At 34.7% G+C, this 18,015-nt stretch overlaps 1 protein-coding gene across 1 annotated transcript in view; it reads right to left on the minus strand.

Annotated features, from left to right (window-relative positions):
* Nucleotides 1-18,015, minus strand: part of TRDN (triadin) — a 303,753-nt gene that overhangs the window by 7,885 nt on the left and 277,853 nt on the right. The window contains exons 34-38 of the mRNA XM_006189572.3: nt 16,572-16,598; nt 15,749-15,787; nt 15,338-15,373; nt 14,558-14,602; nt 12,127-12,150 (exon numbers count right to left, since the gene is read on the minus strand). Of these exons, the coding sequence (XP_006189634.2) occupies nt 12,127-12,150; nt 14,558-14,602; nt 15,338-15,373; nt 15,749-15,787; nt 16,572-16,598 (171 nt within the window). The remainder of the gene's footprint in view (nt 1-12,126; nt 12,151-14,557; nt 14,603-15,337; nt 15,374-15,748; nt 15,788-16,571; nt 16,599-18,015) is intronic.

The raw sequence follows: 18,015 nt of genomic DNA on the forward strand, positions 1-18,015 counted from the left end.
AAAAAAAGAAAAAAAAAAGAAAGACATAGAAGGTTGAACGGAAGTTTGGATACATAAACGATGACTCAAGGTGCAGTGTGTATATTGTTTGTCTTTTGTGCACTCTACTTAAAAGGTACACAGTGGAATAATGTGGCAGTAATTTTAAGTCAGAGATAATTCAAACACAATATAATTAGATGATCTTTAAATTTTTATATCAACTTTTTAGCACTGGTAACGATCAGAAAGAGGGTCCGTTTTGTATTAATTATTCAGATTTTCCATATCAGCTGTTCATAAATAAATAGAAAAGGGATAAAATAGGTCAGCATGCAAATTTTCTCTAACAGGAAAGAAATGTGACCTTTAGGAGGAGATGTTGTTATGTAAAAGAACAAAATGGGAAAAAGAAACAAAATAACTAGCATTTTAATGGTGAATTATTAAAGTTCCAACCTGATTAGTTTTAAAAGTATTTATACAGTTTTAACTCAATTAAATACTGGATTAAGTGACCATGTTCTTAAACTGCCCCATCAACAGGTATAAATAAAGGAAAGGTATAAATGATTACATGCTATTTTGAAGTAACTTAATATCTAATTTTAAAAAATAATTTCAGAGTTCTTAGAATCAAATAATAACTATATTTAATTGTGTCGTAAAAATCTGCTAATTTCCATGTAGGATGTTTACAGAACTAAAATGATGCAAAGTCCCTGTATGCCAGGAATAGACATTTTATTTTTGTAGATAATAGCCACTTAAAACCAAGGCACCTATTCTCTGGATTTATTTGTTACCCCCGGGGAAATAAACATGGATGAAATAAAAACCTTAGCTTCTCTTCCCCAAATTCTGTATTCTGACCCAGAGTGAACTAGCTACAGGTGTTACAAGCTGGTGAGAACGTCAGTTGCTCAGGCTAACCAGGAGAACAGAGGAACGAGGTAAAGTACAGGCCTAGGGCAGTTGCTGTAGAAATGCAATCTCTGTAGAAGCAACTTAACAGTAACAGAAATGTACTGAACTCGGGATAATTCTGCAATTGTCACTGTTCAAAAAAAAAAAAATAGGAGTCAGGCACTACAGTCGATTTTCTCTTGAACCTTCTGGCTTGATTGAGCAAGTGATGGTTTGGATAAATGACTTGACTCTGAATAGATACAGTCATTATTATAAAATAAGTATCAAACTATGCCAAGGGAATTTTAAGGAGTGACTTGCTTTTTTGAGAAGGGTAGTCGGAGGAAAATGTTTTATATAGGAAGTCTAATTTGAAATGGGCTGTGTAATATTGAGGGAACTTTGACTAAAAGAGATGGCAAGTTTAAAGAGAAGACAGCCATATGAATAAAGACTAGATCCAGCAAAGGACAGAGGCTAAGAGAGGAGCACAGGGAATGCTGAGGAGGGCAGGAGAACCACACCTGGAAAGGTTGGATTAGATTATCATGGGGAAGGTCTTCGTAGGTCAGGCTGAGTAGTCTCTACTTAATGTCCCGGCAAGTGAAGGTTGTTCAAGAGAGAAATAGTAGTTTAGATGTGCTTAGTAAGAATAATAAGACTAGAACATGAGAGAATGGATTCAAAGAAATTAGGAATGCATTTTAATAGTCAACATAGAAACCATGATTTCTGCAACTAGGAGTCACTGAAGGAGTTGAGCATAAAGGCAGCTTTGCAAGTAGAATTGAATAGAATTGAGTACATGTGAATGCAAGAGATTAAGACAACGAGGGATAACGTCACACATTATTTGAGTTTGGAGAAGATAGTGGTACCATTTCCAGCAATGAGGAAAACCTGAGAGGCACTCAGTAGCCAGGGATCATGAAGTTTACTTTTTTATGAGTTCAGTTGCGGTGTTGACTCATCCTGAAATTGCAAATGTCTAACAGGAAGCAAGACAGAAGGCAAGATGTCTGGAAAACTTTAGAAGTGATATGCATTGAGTTAAAGGACAAAACCGGGAGAGCTGAGACATCACTTTTAATGATGGCACTAAGTTAGTACTTCTTAGCACTTACCACCTGCTAGGTCTTATGAAGTCATTTCACATATGTTAGCATATTCAGTCCTGACGACGCCACTATAAGGTGGGTGCTCTTATTTTAAATCTCCTTTATCGATGGAGCAGAGAGGGGTTAAGTGCTGCCCAAGGTCATAAAAACGAGTGAGTGGCAGGGCGAGAGCATGGACCCCAATCTGGGATCAGAGCCACTTGAGTGAGGACTTACATTTATTTCAAAAAGAGCACACCTGCAATGTGCCAGCCACTGTTCCGAGCACAAGTAGTAACACATTCCCCTTCTTCAGCAAACCTGTGAGGAGGGTACTATTACTATTCCCATTTTACAGAAGGGATCATTGAAGCCTGGGAAGTTAAGGTCCCAGAGCCAGTAAGTGGGGAAATCAGGATTCAGACACAGGCATTCAGCTCCAGAGGCTGTGTTGTTAACCACGACGCCGTTTTACCGCTAAAGAATGGCCTCCTAAACTCAGTAACCTCTGCTCTAACCTACGTGCTCCATTGCCTACCAAGTGTTTGCCAGCAGGCAGTCTCGGACAGGCTTGAGTTCTGCACGAGCCACACTCTTGTGCAGAGCAGAGATGAAACAGAGTTCCTCTAAGCATGTTCCTCTGCTCTTCCAACAGTCTGTTCTCCTTCAGGGGGATGAATAGAAGAGTTACCTAATTGTCTTTGGAAATGGTAATGACAATGCAAGAGGAAAGTGTAAAATCTGTTCTATTAATCAAATCACTATAAGAAATTCAGCAATCATGTTCCAAACAATGAAAACTAGAAATATACTGTCTTGACTTTCAGACTGTAGACCCCATCCTGTACTTACATAGAAACTTGGATTCCAAAGGAATGTAAGTACCAGTGGGTCCTCCCATCCAAAGCAGACTCGTCCACCATAACAGAGTCACTGAGCAGATAGGAGTTCTTGTCTGCGCGGCTCCCTTTTCGATATTTTAAACATGTTGATGTTAAAGTCTGGCTTTTGCACAACTCTTTGTACTCACTGAATTGGAGCTACTGACACAAGGGTTCTTTAAGGGCTATTAGTTTATGAAAACAATAAACGATCATGATAGAGAGGCCTAGGTTTTGTATTTTTAAGTGGTGTTTGTGTCTTCTCATTAACCGAGAATTTATCCTTTTTCCAATTTCACAATCTGCCTCATCTCACATAAGTGCCAATTCCAACACCTAAATGTGTGTGTGTGTGTGTGTGTGTGTGTGTGTGTGTGGTGTTATTTTGTGATCAAGTAGAATGTACTAAAAAAAAATACAACCCAGTTCTTTCTGTCCTTTGCCTGAAAGTTGTTGCTGAGCTTCAAGCCTGATTTCCAGCCATGGATCAAAAAGAGAAAGCAAGATGGATTTCAGAAAGGTTCAGGTGGTATGTCTTTGTCTGCATGGAGACCAACAATGCTGAATGCATCGCAGAGGTTGAGAATGGGGGAGAAGTGAGAGAAGGTAGCTAAGCTTTGCAGTTTGGAAGTCTGGGTTGAGCCATTAGAGCACTATTTCAGGGAAGTGTCAGGGTTAATATTCAGACTGCATGGGGTTAAATCCTGAAGAGGTGACAAAGAATTGGTGGGAAACTTAGTTCAGAAGTGTGGTTGTACAGACTCATAGACAGGAAAAACAAACTTATGGTTACTGGGGAGGAGAGGTAGTGGGAAGGAATAAATTGGGAGATGTGCAGATACACACTGCTATATATAAAACAGATAAACAACAAGTTTCTTCGGTATAGCACAGGGAATGATATTCAATATTTTGTAGTAAGCTATAATGAAAAAGAATATGAAAACAAGTATATGTATGTTCATGTATGACTGAAACATCACGCTGTACACCAGAAATTGACATAACATTGTAAACTGACTATACTTCAATAAAAAAATAGTGTGGTTGTAAATGAAAGCAGAACAAAAGCACAAGAGCTTCAGGAACAGAAAGGGTCAGGGACATTTCATTTTATACAAGGGAATTGTCTGAAGATGTCTGTGAGCAGAGGGAAGAGGATCTCTCAGAATGAGAACTGAAGATGAGGGACTGAGGGAGCAAGAATCAGAGGAGGCAAGAAAGGATGCGGTCAAGGAGGAGCATGGAGTGATAAATCTTGGGAGGGTAGTGGTGGGTGAAAAGAAAAGAAAATGTGAAAAGTGATTGCTATTTGGAGACAAGGACAATTTTAAAGAATCAGCATTGACGGCATAGAGCGTTAAATTTATTTTTCTTATTTTTACGGATAATAGTTTCCTGCGTAGTGCCCAGTCTGCTCTGCATACTCTTAGCAAACAGGATAAATAAGCAAAACCTACCTAAATAATGCATGTGTGTGTACCAGCAGTTACTGCATGTTTATTTCTACTAGAAGTCTATTCTGATTTGTGCAGTTTCAAGAAATACTCATAGGTAAACATCTGGGCTCCTTAGGTACAGACACAAAAGTCACTTAGCATGGATTTTTGTATTCTTCACTCTTCTTGTTCCATCTAATTCACTGCATCACCTTGTGTCTGCAGTAATATTGAAGGCTACAAATTATTTCCTCAACTGATTTGCTAGATTATGTATAAATAACTTGATGTAACATTATATTCTAAGAGTTTATTTTTTTTAAAGAATCTTTGTTAGTTCAAGGCAACAATTGACAGCCAGTTTATTTTAGCTATCAGGTGTAAAAGCCTCTTCTATACATGCTATTATTTAAAATAGTCACGAGTTTTAAAGAAAATTAACCGCTACACTGAGCAATATCCACGGATTCTTGGAATTGACCGCAGGGAGTAATAAAGTATGCAGAGACAGTTCACATTTGGAATTTTGCACACAGTGAAGCCAAGGGTATTCAGTAAACGTATGCAATCCTTTCTGAGTGTCTGTCCTGTCACTCTAAGGATAAGACACGACTGTCTTGAGGGCAATGTCAGAACAATTTAACATCATCAGTAAATGAATGAGGCCACACGGCTGGTACCCAAAGACTAATAATAAACAGTGACAAACATTTCACCGAATATGCCTTATCCACAGACTTTCTCCGGGGTCCAGCAGAAGGAGTGATCAGAGCGGGTGAGCATAGCAGCTAGCACCTATTTAGAAGGTTTTGGCCATAAAGTAAGTGCTCCGTTTTTTTTTCCTCCTCGTACAAAATCTCCATGAATTTAATCATCCATGTTGTAAAAATGTAGGATTGTTTTAAATCTACCCTATAATAAGTGAGAAGTTCTTTTTTATTATTATTATTTTTGATCTCATTGTTTTATCCTTTTTGACACAAAAGCTTATAAGCAAAACTCATCTCTAACTAGGGAAGTAACATTATCATCATTATCACCATCATCATCCTCCTCACAGGCAGCAATTAATGATCACTCACTATGCACTGATCACTTAGGTACTCTACTGGTTTATCTTACTTAATCTGCCCAAAATTTTGATGAAGTAACATTATTATCATTAATCACATTTAAAAAATAAGGCTTCTAAGCACAAAGATGTTAAGCAGTTTATTTTAAGTCATAATCGGACCCAGTCCATCTGAAGCCAATTTCTGTTACCAGCCACTACCCTATGACGATTGTACTTCTACCATGAATTTGGTGCTGATTTGTTTTTCCTGTTTCTTTGTTTTTATTGAAGTATAGTTAATTTATGTTGTGCAGCATAATGATTCAGTTATTTATATATAATTTTTCATATTCTTTTAAATTATAGGTTAGTGCATGCGATTGAATACAGTTCCCTGTGCTATACAGCAGAACCTTGTTGTTTGGTGCTAATTTGTTTTTAATGGAAACTACACCGATGTTAGTATCCATCAACATTCCATCCCAGTAAATGATCTCCAACAAGAAAAAAGTCAGTCATTTTACCCTGAATTAAGCTTTCATCTATATTCTACAAGAAAGCATGTTTTCTTTTTTTCGAAAGTTTGTTTCTATATGTGTTAACTGAAAATGATTTTGTTTCAAAGATTAAATTTAGGATTCCATGATGAAGAACTATCTAAAATGTTAATAGATTTAGTTTTATATGGTTGCCTGGAACTAAGATATCAGGTACTTTACTTTTTAACTTAGACAAGTAAAGCATGAACCTTGGTTAAAACAAGATTTGTGGGTGACATTAAAAACAACTATTAGACTGCAATACTTATAATATAGACTACAAGGACAACTACAAAATCACACCTTTCATTTGCAGTGCTGGGCTCAGAGGAGGTGAAGGAAACCTCCAAACAGAACCCTCCCTTCTGCCCCAGGAACGGGTTAAAAAACCCTGCCGATACATGAAAAGTAAGGTCATCCTGAGGACAAGGGATCATATTAAAACTGAAATTCAAAAATTAGGTGTGCAAGGAGCAAAGTGGGGGTGCAGGAGCTGAGATCCCTTGTCATGTCAGGGACGGCGGGATGAAAAGAGAACTGTCCCAGGGGATTCTGAGACGCTAGAAGCAACACAGTATTTAAATCTCCTCCAAATCCCCCCATAAAAATAGATAGCAATATTAGCAGTAATAGAAAAGCCATGGACAATATTTATTACAAAATGAAGTGATCGCTAAAACACACGTGGATGGGGACAGTTGAAGAGTCAAAAACCTACCAGGTATTAGTGTTTGTAGAAGAGGAAGCAATGGAGATTCTGAAAGACCCCAAAATAGGGAACCCCACATGGCCAATAGATATTTTCTGAAAAGTGAGCCAGAATGACTTGAGATCATCAGCTGAAGCTGGAAGGGACTTTGCCCAGTCCATTGGCAGGTGAGCATAAAGGGTTCATCAGGAGGACTGAGTGCTGATGCCATCAGGTGCCCTATGACCTCGGGGACCTGATGAGCCAGCACTGACTTCCAGGACAGGGCCTCTCAAGTGGTAAGAAACTGCTAAGAGTGGAACAAAAACTGAGCAGGACAGGGACAACAAAGATAAAGAAAAGTTCAGATAAAAATGAGGGAAAGAAAAAAATATGAACTCGTAAGTTCCACACATGGAAAAGAAAAGTCCATGATGAGTGAAAATCTGAAGAACCAACAAACAACAAATTTATATCACAAAGGACTTCAAGTATTAAAATTTTCATATTCAAAATTTAATATATGAAATGTTTTAATAAATAAAGTATAAATTTATAAATAAGGATGAGCAACAGATTATCAGAATAACCAGTAAGATTTGGAAAATGACTATTATAACAAAAATACAAATTATAAAAATCTCACTAGATGAGTGAAAATTATATAAGGCTCAAGAAATAATTAGTGAATATATGTTAAAATCGATCAAATTACACTAAATATGGCATGGAGACACCAGGAGATGAAAAATGTGAAAGAGATATTAAGAAGATTATACATACCTAACAAATTCCTAATCAGAAGAAGGAAAAAAATGAAGAGATAATATTTGAAGAAATAGTAGCCACAAATCCCTCAAATTGTTAAAAGAAAAAAATAAAGCCATGTGTCCTGAAAGCATTTTACAATAAAAAGCTCTTATTCCAATAAACCATAGAGAAACTGCAGTAGAGCAAAGGCAAAGAGAAAACATTTAAAGAAGCCAGAAAGAAAAGACAGATCACATAGGAAGGGGTGGCAATTCAAGTATAAACAGAAGCCCCCCACCTCAGTGGAAGAAAGGAAAACAAGAATGAGGAATAACATATTGAAAATGCTCAAAGAGCATAGCTGGTGACCTAGATATGTGCCTAGAAGAAGGCTTTTGGGAATGAGGATGATTTAAAGACATTGTCAGATAAATAAAAACCGAGAACATTTTCCACCAATAGGTTTTGCTCAAGGCACTTCTAAAGATGCTGCTGCTGGAAGAAGTATGATGTCAAAACAAAGTCAGAGATGCAAACGAAATGGTAAATAATGACATTGGTAACATGTGGGTAAAGACACACACATTGACTGAAAAAATAGTACTGATGAAAGCTGGCATTCAGAGTTTTTAAAAAAATTAGAAACAAAAATACTGAACAAATTAGCCTGTATATCAGGATTCCAAGGGTAACGAAAGTAATAGAAATAGTATTATTTCAGTAATAGTAATAGAAATAGAAACAGCACTATTTTCAGACCAGTTGAGGCTGAAAAAAGGATAATAAAAATATTTAAAAGGGAAAAGCTCTCAATTTGTACAAGACAATAAATAATATAAAGAAGCATTGAGAGAGTATGAGAAATGTTGAACAAAAAGTAAAACGGTAATAACTAAAACTAAGATATTAAGAATACAACAAATGTAAGTAGTCTAAATTCATCAAATTAAAAGTAAAGGTCACTGTACTGGATGCAGTACAAAAATAAAATTGGAATAATTATAATATCAGACAAGATGCTAATAAGTAAAAATCTCACTATTCACAATCAGATAAAAATGTTATAAGGGATTTAAAAGCTGACATCAGAAGAAGATGTCAAAGTTATCTTTTTCCATTGAATCATCTCACGAAATGTTCTTACTACATCACCCCTTTTAAAATACTCATTTTGAGGGGCAAGACAACCTAACTTTACTTAAATGTTGACTACTAGGAAATAAGATCAAAAGAACTATGGATTTCTATAAAATCTCTTTCCTTGAAAACCCAACAGCCATTGCTATAAATATATTATCAATGTCTCAGCTAAGTCAAGAGTCTTGAAACTCTTCTAGGTACAAGCCTTCCCGTGGCACCTGTTACTTTTTAATAATGTATTCTCTCATCCTTTGTTTCACTTCATGTTTAGCCTTTGGGCAAGTTCCTGGGGAATGATATTATAGGAATTTACAGTTTTCTTTCCAAAGAAAAAGCTTTACAAAGATTTAAAATACTAATATCAGTAAGAAATGGAATGTGAATATTTGTTTTGCTTTTAATTTTTAAGGTAATAAGTCTTAAATATTATAATACAATCTAAGGGATGTCTTCCTCCAAACCAAGTAAAAAGCTAATTATTTGTTATTTTTACCGTATCGGCAAAGAAAAAAGATACAGAATGAAAATTAAGTGACTATTTAGAAATTAAAAAACTATGTCCTTTGAAAAAGCTAACCCACAAACAAACATTGATTAAACCATAATCATCTGTGAAACACGGAAAATTTGATTTAGCAACGTTATTTTCATTGATGTAATAGAGAAATGTTCTTGCATTGCTGATTCTTTTTTATCCCTATAATAAAACCCTAGATATTAGAGAATCCAGTCCCCTGGGATAGTTTCAAGATTCTCAATCAGAGCGAGTCACAAGAATTCAGAAAGAGATACCTACCCTCTCTTTTGCATCAGTCTTTTTCCAAATAGTAACAATATCTACCAATCCTACCAAAAAAAATCTGGGAATGAATTATGGTCTCTGTGCATCCAGCACCAAACCAGAAAACATGACCTCAGAGATGGAGAACCTGGTCCTGCTCAGAAGACAAGTGATACAGGCATTAGGGTAGAGGATGTGGTTGGAAAGAAGCAATGGGCTCAAAGTTGGAGGTATTTTGTGAACCTTCTTTAGTGAAAGACAAATAAATAACTGAAAATAAATTAGAAGTCTGACAAAAAACCCAGCATGTATATAATGTTGAAAAAGATTTCGGAAAAAAATACAGCGATTCCTTAGTTTAAATTATCTTTAGTCTGTTCTATTTGATAAATATCTCAGGCGGGTTTTGATGATTGCCCCTGAAAAGGCATGATTAAACAAAAATATGTGCTATAAAAATATAACTTCATATACTCAGAAACCAACTTGTTAAATGTATCATTTCAGGATGCCCTGAACATTTATTTCATATGATCCATCAAAAGCAATACACTTTTTTCCTCACATCTTTCTCTTTTCAGTTAGTACTCTTATTTAGACTTCCCGACAATTCCTTCACATTCACTCCCTTATGTAAAGCAAAGCATAGCCTTCTGTGGCAGTAAGTCTAAAATCCTTTCTCCTGCAGGTTCTCTGCTTCCTAGTGTCATCCTACAGACCTTACTTCTCACTGCTTTCTTGATCCCCTACTGTGAAATAACGGAAAATACATATATTGGTCTTCGCTCCCGGTTCCTGGCATAGAGCTCTCAGAATTTCCTGGGTGACAGGAGAGTCTTTTGTTCTAATTTTGCAATGCTTGGAGGGCCCCTGGGTAGGGATTTATCATCAGAAGGACCAAGCCATGATTAGGAGCATGGCACTTTCAGCCCCACCCTGCCCCCTCCAGGAATGGGAGAGCGCTAGGGACTGAGTTAATGAGAAGAGCATGATGCTTATGAGATGATTCCTCCATGAAAGTCCCAGAAGTACGCAGTTCAAGGAGCTTCTGGGTTACTGTAACACATCTACATGCTGGGAGCGTGGCGCGCCCTGACTCCATATGGACAGAAGCTCTTGTGCTGGGGACCCTTCCGGATCTTGCCCTGTGATCTCTCTGGCTGTTTATCTGTATCCTTTATCATGTCTTTTATTATAAACAAACTGGTAAACCGAAGTAGCTGTTCCCTTGACTTCTGTGTGCTGTTCTAGCAAATAATTTAATCCAAGAGAGAGGTGTCATGGGAACCTCTAATTTGTAGCCAAGAAGGACAGAAGTTGTGGATAACCCGGGGACCTACTATTTTAGACTGGCATCTGACTTTGAGGTGCCCCGTAGGGCTGAGTCCTTAACCTATGATGTGCTAACTTCAGTTAGTATCAGAATCTAATTGCATTGTAGGACATCCAGCTGGTGTCACAGAGAATCACTTGGTGTGGGGGGAAAAAAAAACCCCTACATTTCTGGTGTCAGAAGTGTTAGGATCATGGTAGTAGTGAGAATAAAGGAGAAACACACAGGAGAAGTGAATTTTTCCTTACACCCTCTTTCTTCTTTTCCCAATTATCCAGTCCTAATCATTCTTCAAGCACAAATTCTGGAAACACCTCCTCCATAAAGTCTGCCCTGACTATCTCTGGCCGTAGGGGAAGGGTACAGAGTGAGATAGTTTCAGAGGGATTTCCAGAGAATCAAATGTAAGTTTTGCTCTTGCATCCGTGAAACAATTCTGTACCCTTGTAATTATTTTCCTATTCAAAAAATGCCTGGAGCAAGTCCACATAGGGCTTTAGTAAGTCTAGTCAAAGAACTTTGAATGAGATACCTCGTGAGAACCACATTTAATGATTGTCTTGTATTGTCCTCAGTACTCACTAAATATTGGGCACAGTAGAAGCACTCAGTAAACACTGAGACTTGCTCAGTCCAGTGCAGTATTCTCTGACCACCTGGGCTGTAGGGGATTAAAATGTGGCTAGTTGAATTGCAGTACAAGTGGAAACTACACACACAATTTCAAAGGCTCAATAAAAAATTATGTAAACTATCAATACATGTCTGTATTGATCATATACTGAAGTAATATTTGTAGATAGTTAAATAACATTATTAAAATTATGTTCACCTGTTTCTTTTTATTCATTTAAGATGTCTATATGAAAATTTAAAACTAGGCAAGTGGCTCACATGATGAGTTTGATAGCACTGATTTAAATGATTTGTTTTCTTAAATCTGGAAATGTGGGGAGGAAAATTGCTATTTCCCAGAATTTTCAGAACTTCTAGGCAAATTTAGAGTTGTATCCTGTATATTTTGAGCTTCTATCAATACCTCGATCTTGATATTTCAGAGAGCGTTTTCTGAGCATTTGATCTGTTTATGATATATGAGACTAAATCCACCCCTCATTATGTATTCTTTTGATATATATAATTTAAGGTTAACGAACATTAGAAAATAGAAGCTAAGAAAACATTGCTCAACCATATGCATTCTAGAGTAAATTTTTAGTGAGTGAGCAGGATTATTTTGTTTTATTGTTTCATATTTTGTTTCAATCACTAAAAAGATTTATGTATTTGAATGCAAGTCACTAACTTCAGGCTTAAGAACATAAGATATTTTTGCTACAAGTTAACATTTCAAATAACTTAGTTTTGTTTTTAAGTTTCAACATAAGATTAAACATTATCAAATTCCTATCAGAGGATTTAGTATGAAATGACTCAATCCCTGAACACATTAAAAAATAAATATTTTATGAATTTCAGCCTGAAATTCATACTGTGTGCCAAAGAGAATTTATCATCAACGCAAGAAGTACTTACCTGACACTCTTGCAGGTTTTTCTGCTAAAAAAAAAAAGAAAAGAAGTTTTGTTTAACTCAGGTAGAATGCAAAGAAATTATACATCAGTAGACTATATAAAAGATCTAATATCTGTTGACTTTCTTCCTTATTGTTTAGGAGTTAGTGAAGAAATGTAGCTCTCTATTGCCTGAGAACATGGGTCTTTGAGTACCTTAATCTCCTTTATGTGAGACATTAAAAAAGTTATTAATCATTACAGGCATCATACACTCTTTCTAAAATCAGCAGGATCCCTGTTAATTTGTTTTGGTTTAACTATAATTATCCTTAACTCCAGTGAAATTACTTTGTATGATGTAATTAATCTAAATATTTGCTTTAAAGTTTCCAAATACCATAAAATGTATTATTGAGAATTATTTTCCTTTCAAAGATGAATAGAGACAAATAGCTACCAATTAGACTGTAAAATATAAATCTTAAAAAACAACATGCAAAAAACAGTTTAATTTTTCATAATTATTTATTTGTTAGTTTCAGTGAGAGACTATATTTCTCCAATATGTTTTCCCATTAAACTGTATGGATATAGGACAAAGATATAAAGTGAATAGTTGTCCCAAATACTAGAGCAGAAATTCTAATTTTCTGAAAAAAAGAGGATTGGTAACATCTATATTTCATTAACATTAGTCTAATTTAAAAGGCTAGGCTTGAAAATATAATTTTTAAGATGTCTGGCTATCGTGTTTTCCTTTGAGACTAGTAGAGTTTCTGATATAACCCTAAGAATTATAAATTTATAAAAATTAGGTTATGGCAACAGAAAGGTTTTTTAAAAACATTTTACTTTGGGATACTTATGCTTTTAGGAATATAACAGCAGCATATCTCATGTATAAAATTGCAAAACAAATAAACTAATTCAGAAAAATGCTTTAGAAAGGCTGATGTGTTATTATTTTTCCTTTAAAAATACTGGCATTGGCTAAAAAGACAAGAACTTAGAAAGGAATAAAACAAACATTTACTGAGATGCAATGAACTATTTGTTGAGTAAAGGATGATTAAGAATGTGCCTGCATTCTCAACTAGCTCTGGGCTGACTCGTGCTTTTACATATAATAATTTTTCTCAGGTGTGTGTTCATAACATGAAGACCTTAGAAACAATGGACTCACAGAAAGGAGTAAAAAGGAATATCCATTCAATGTCTGGATCCAAGAATCCTTTGTACTGCCTTCTAGTCTTAGCTCTAATAGACCACTTCCTTGTGGATGAAGTGGGGTACATTTTATTTGACTGATGGAAAGCTTCCCTTTGCCACTGTGTGATAATATAGTAAAAAGTGGTTGAACTGGCTCAATTGCGTGTTTGGCACCAACTGGCTTGGAGCCAATTCTTAACTCTACCATGTAAATGCTCTGAGATATTAAACTTCCTTTCATCAAACATTAGCTCATCTTTAAACTGGGGATTATAGTTGGTCCTTATTAAGGAGGGAATTGAACTAAAAACTGGATAGGAAATAGCTACGGGTTTTCTAAGTAATCATTTCTTTTCATTCTTCTGGATTATTATCTTAAAATACATCAAGCAATATTTTGGAGAAAGTTTCAATATAAAAATTGCAGTCCTGCATCTTTCTACAAATTTGATTTGCTCTCCTATTTTAAATTTTACCCCTTAATATTACTGATAATTATGCCTAGATTTGTCCTGCCCTTTCAGATATACATATTACAGTAAGCAGCAACAGGGAACCAGTGAAAAACAAGACCACCCTCAACAACACACACACACACACACACACATACACAAGATCTGTGTATTTACTATGAATGAAAATTCTTGCTCAACATGGCATGTTTCCTCAGCAGTTTAGAATTTATCACCCAGATTCCATAATTCAATTGTCCCCTTATAGTTTTTATGATAATATCACCACAATTGGTCATTCTCATTTTAGGTAAAGAACATCTACCTGCCATGTGCATGTTGGCATCTGCCCTCCACTAGCCACTCTGTGTCTTCATTGAATTAAAGGACCAATTTATAAATAATAAAAATATATTCATGACATTAGCTATCTATGTAGTCATAGATAAAATGAATCTCAGCTCCATCTGTTTTTAACCATCCTGTCATTGACTATAGGCTTGCTGCAAAAGCCTTTTGCAATAAAACTTTTCTTCTGCTGTGTACTGGAATACCTTACTGAATGTTTGTGTTGTTACTAGTTCCTGTTTCTCCACATTTCCTAGTTTTTTACTGAAATGTAAGCTTCCTGCTAGACTTCCTACCTCATCACGTCCTCTGCTGTTATCAGAAGTATATACCTGCTAGACTTCTTTGCTTTAAAAAATTTAGTGTTAACATTAAGTGACAACATAATTCAGGCACTTCCACATCAACATAGCATTTAACGTTTACAAAGTTCATGATTACCTTTTGTCACATTGTGTGACTGAAGACTTTCTTTTCTTGTTGGTACTATATATAAATAAAAAGTAAATTGAAATACAAATTTTAAGCAAATTTTCATAAAAATATTGACTTACTTTAACTCTAAGCTTTAGCAACATGAGAATAATTTAAAGTTGTTCATATTTTCTCAGGGTGATTTAAAATATTTTTCTTCTACTAATACCTAACAAATATAAATGTTAGCAGTAGAGATTGTTTTGTTTGCATAAATAAAGATATAACATGAATGCAATGATTACATAGTATTTCAATGATTTAGAATCCATGGGCAGTGGGTCATTCTGATTATCTGAATTTAAGGATTAAACCAGAAAAGAAGTGTCTTCTTTTGTTATTAACAATCTTCTTGACATATCAAAGAATGCTTTCCTCTTGACCCAATAGAGTATTTAATAATTAAGGGCTTTGTAAGATTTTTAGATAACTACATGGAAATCAGTGAGTATCATTTTATATTTATGTAGTTTACTACATAAATAAACACAATATTTTTTTTAAAAAGCAACACTGCAATGCAGCTTTTAACCAGTTGCTCACCAATGACACAACATGAATGCATATGGCAGGAGCGGCCTGCCATCCACTGCTCTTTGACACTGCCATTACCACATAGCCACCTATTATTTACCACGTTTCTTCTTTTAATCATCACATACATAAACAAAAGTTCTGTTTAAAATTGAAATAAACTTTGACTCAAATTATTTTAGCTTCAGGGCTTTTTAATCTTTAAAACATTACCTTTTTCTCCTTTAAGATGTTTCACTTCTGCTTTTTCTATAGAGATAAAATGGTAATTAGAGTCATACATTTATTCGTAGGTCTTCCTAAGGTTTGGAATTACATACTGTGTAGTCAGTATTCACAATCCAGGACTTGTGTGAAAAGAATTCTGTGGTGTTAATTTAGTAATAACAGGTAGAGTTTGCTCTGGGATCTAAATTCCTGTTCCCTTTAAATATCTAATAATCATACAGCACCTATGCCACTTGCATGTATAACTCAACCATGAGCTGCAATTCAAATACATGGTTTAAAATCACTGTCCATATTTTCATGAATTGCTTTTAAGGGACATAATTTGCATAATTACATATTTCTCATTCCTGGTTTTATTGCTAATTTTATATACATGTCTTAAAATGTCTTTACCTTTACTTTCCTTTTCAGATTTTTCAACTTTCGTCTTCACTAGAGGGAAGAAAAATAGTAAGAAACCACCAGGTTAAAAACACATAATTTTCTTACCCAATCTTGGAATAAACATTTGGAGATGAAATTTAATCCCATAAGTATAAAGGGGTCAGGTCTCTGCTTTTTCAAAATGTGAAGAAAAAGTCTCCCTCCCACATGTGAGAACATATATATTTTTTGTTATCTGTAGTAACGTATATATTTTTGTAATCCTTTGTTATCCTCTATAAAGCAGAGCCTCCTCCCTTTGATTTTTGGTTCTGTTTTTTACATGCTTGGACGTAAAGCTAGAGTAAACCATGCATTTATTATGTTTAAACGAGTAACAACAGGAAAAAACATCTAAATTTTATATTGCTATTTTTAGGAAATGAGAATTTTACTGGTGCTACGGATGCTAAATAAATAAACTCTTGGTCAAAAACAATGTAAGAGTCACAACATATCTTCAAACAAAATGTAGACACATGCTTTCCAAAACAGAGTTTTGGTTGATTGATGCCTTCCTTCAACTATAATTATCAGACAAGAGTGAGAAGGGAACCAATATTTAATAAGTGACAACCAAGTATGTAGTAGGGATGTTATGTGTATTATTTTATTTAATACTTATAACCAACCAGCCTTTTGGGAAGTCATTATGCTTGTTCTATAGATGAGGAAACTGGGAATCTGAGCTATTAAAGGATTGTCCCAAATGTTACACAGATAGTCAGGGACTCAAATTTATATGCTGTTCCCATGGATCTATGTTACCTCCCCTGGGAAAGTAAATATTTACCTGACTCTGTAACTTCTGATGTTTCCTCTTTAGGAAAAAAAAAATAGAAATAAAGGGAATAGAAATAAAAGGAAAGAATAATTTTGTTTTTAGTAACAGACAGTCAAACTTCATCTTCAGATATTTCCTATTAAATTCCAATAGTAATGACAACAGACACATACCCAAAGTGGTAAAGAAACATACTGGTAACTAATATTTCTTAAAACTGTAACTAGAATCCATTCTGAAAATAGAACTACTCTACACACTAATCTTAAGCAGTCTGTATATGGTAGAATAAATCAATTTAAAGTTGTTTAGGTGATTTTCTCAGTTACAAATTAGAAGTCTTCATTACACACATTTTTAACATGATCGTCACATGCACATGCATGCATTCATCCATTAAATATTTAAAAAGCAACTTGTGTATGATATTGTATTAAGTGCAATGGATGGGGTTATGAGATGAGATTTAAAAAATCACAAAAATAAACCCAACTCATGGTGATTACAGTCAGAGAAGTGAGACAAGATATAAAAATGTTATTTATCTTTAACCTATAGTAATGTAGACCCAGTCTTTAATTTTGCTCCTTCAGTAAATTCATAGACCAATTATTTTTTAAAAATTTAACTTGGGAGACTTTTAAAAATTTATCTTTCCTCACAAATCAGCTCAAGTAATAACATTCTATAAAAGTGATACATTTAATTGTCTAATATAACTTTTTTTGGAAGCTAATTTCAAAATTCAAGGAAAATTAATTAAAATATTTTATAAGAATAAAGATGTAAAATATTCCATAAACAGAATAGTACTTGCAAGTAATTATGGTGATATTTCATATTAGCATTCTAGTTTTGACTTTCAACTCAATTTTTTGTAATACCATTCGTATTAGTAGCAATAACATAAACTAAATACACGAGAGATTTTTAGGTACAATTTCTAGATACACTCTTGGCTGAAATGCAAATATTTTCCTTCAGGGTAATATCTGGGTCATAATTTAACAGTATTAAATAGACAATTTCATTTTTATGAAATTACATAAAATTTCATAAATTGTTATACTTTTACTATTGTTTGAAATGTCAAAACAAAACAGTGATTCTGAAATAGTAAAACAACTCACCTTTAGCCTTTGAAAGAACATAAAAATAAAAAGCTAATATGTTAAGATTACTATTCTGTGTTCTGAATTTTTTTAACCCAGCAGTGACTATTACAGGGATCTCCATACTGTGTTTACTCAATACATCCTAACAACTGAAAGTATGTAAAAGAGAGATGCAACCATTTTTTTTCGCACAGATATTACTTAGGGTAACTGTGACAGATATGACAACAGAAGTCATTTTAGGCATTCCCTCATATACCCTGGTACAGTGTAATGTATCTAACAGGTGCTCAATAAATACATGTTCAAGGATTAATGAATACAATACGCACAATATT

Source organism: Camelus ferus, chromosome 8, assembly GCF_009834535.1.
Source record: "Camelus ferus isolate YT-003-E chromosome 8, BCGSAC_Cfer_1.0, whole genome shotgun sequence".
Taxonomy (NCBI): domain Eukaryota; kingdom Metazoa; phylum Chordata; class Mammalia; order Artiodactyla; family Camelidae; genus Camelus; species Camelus ferus.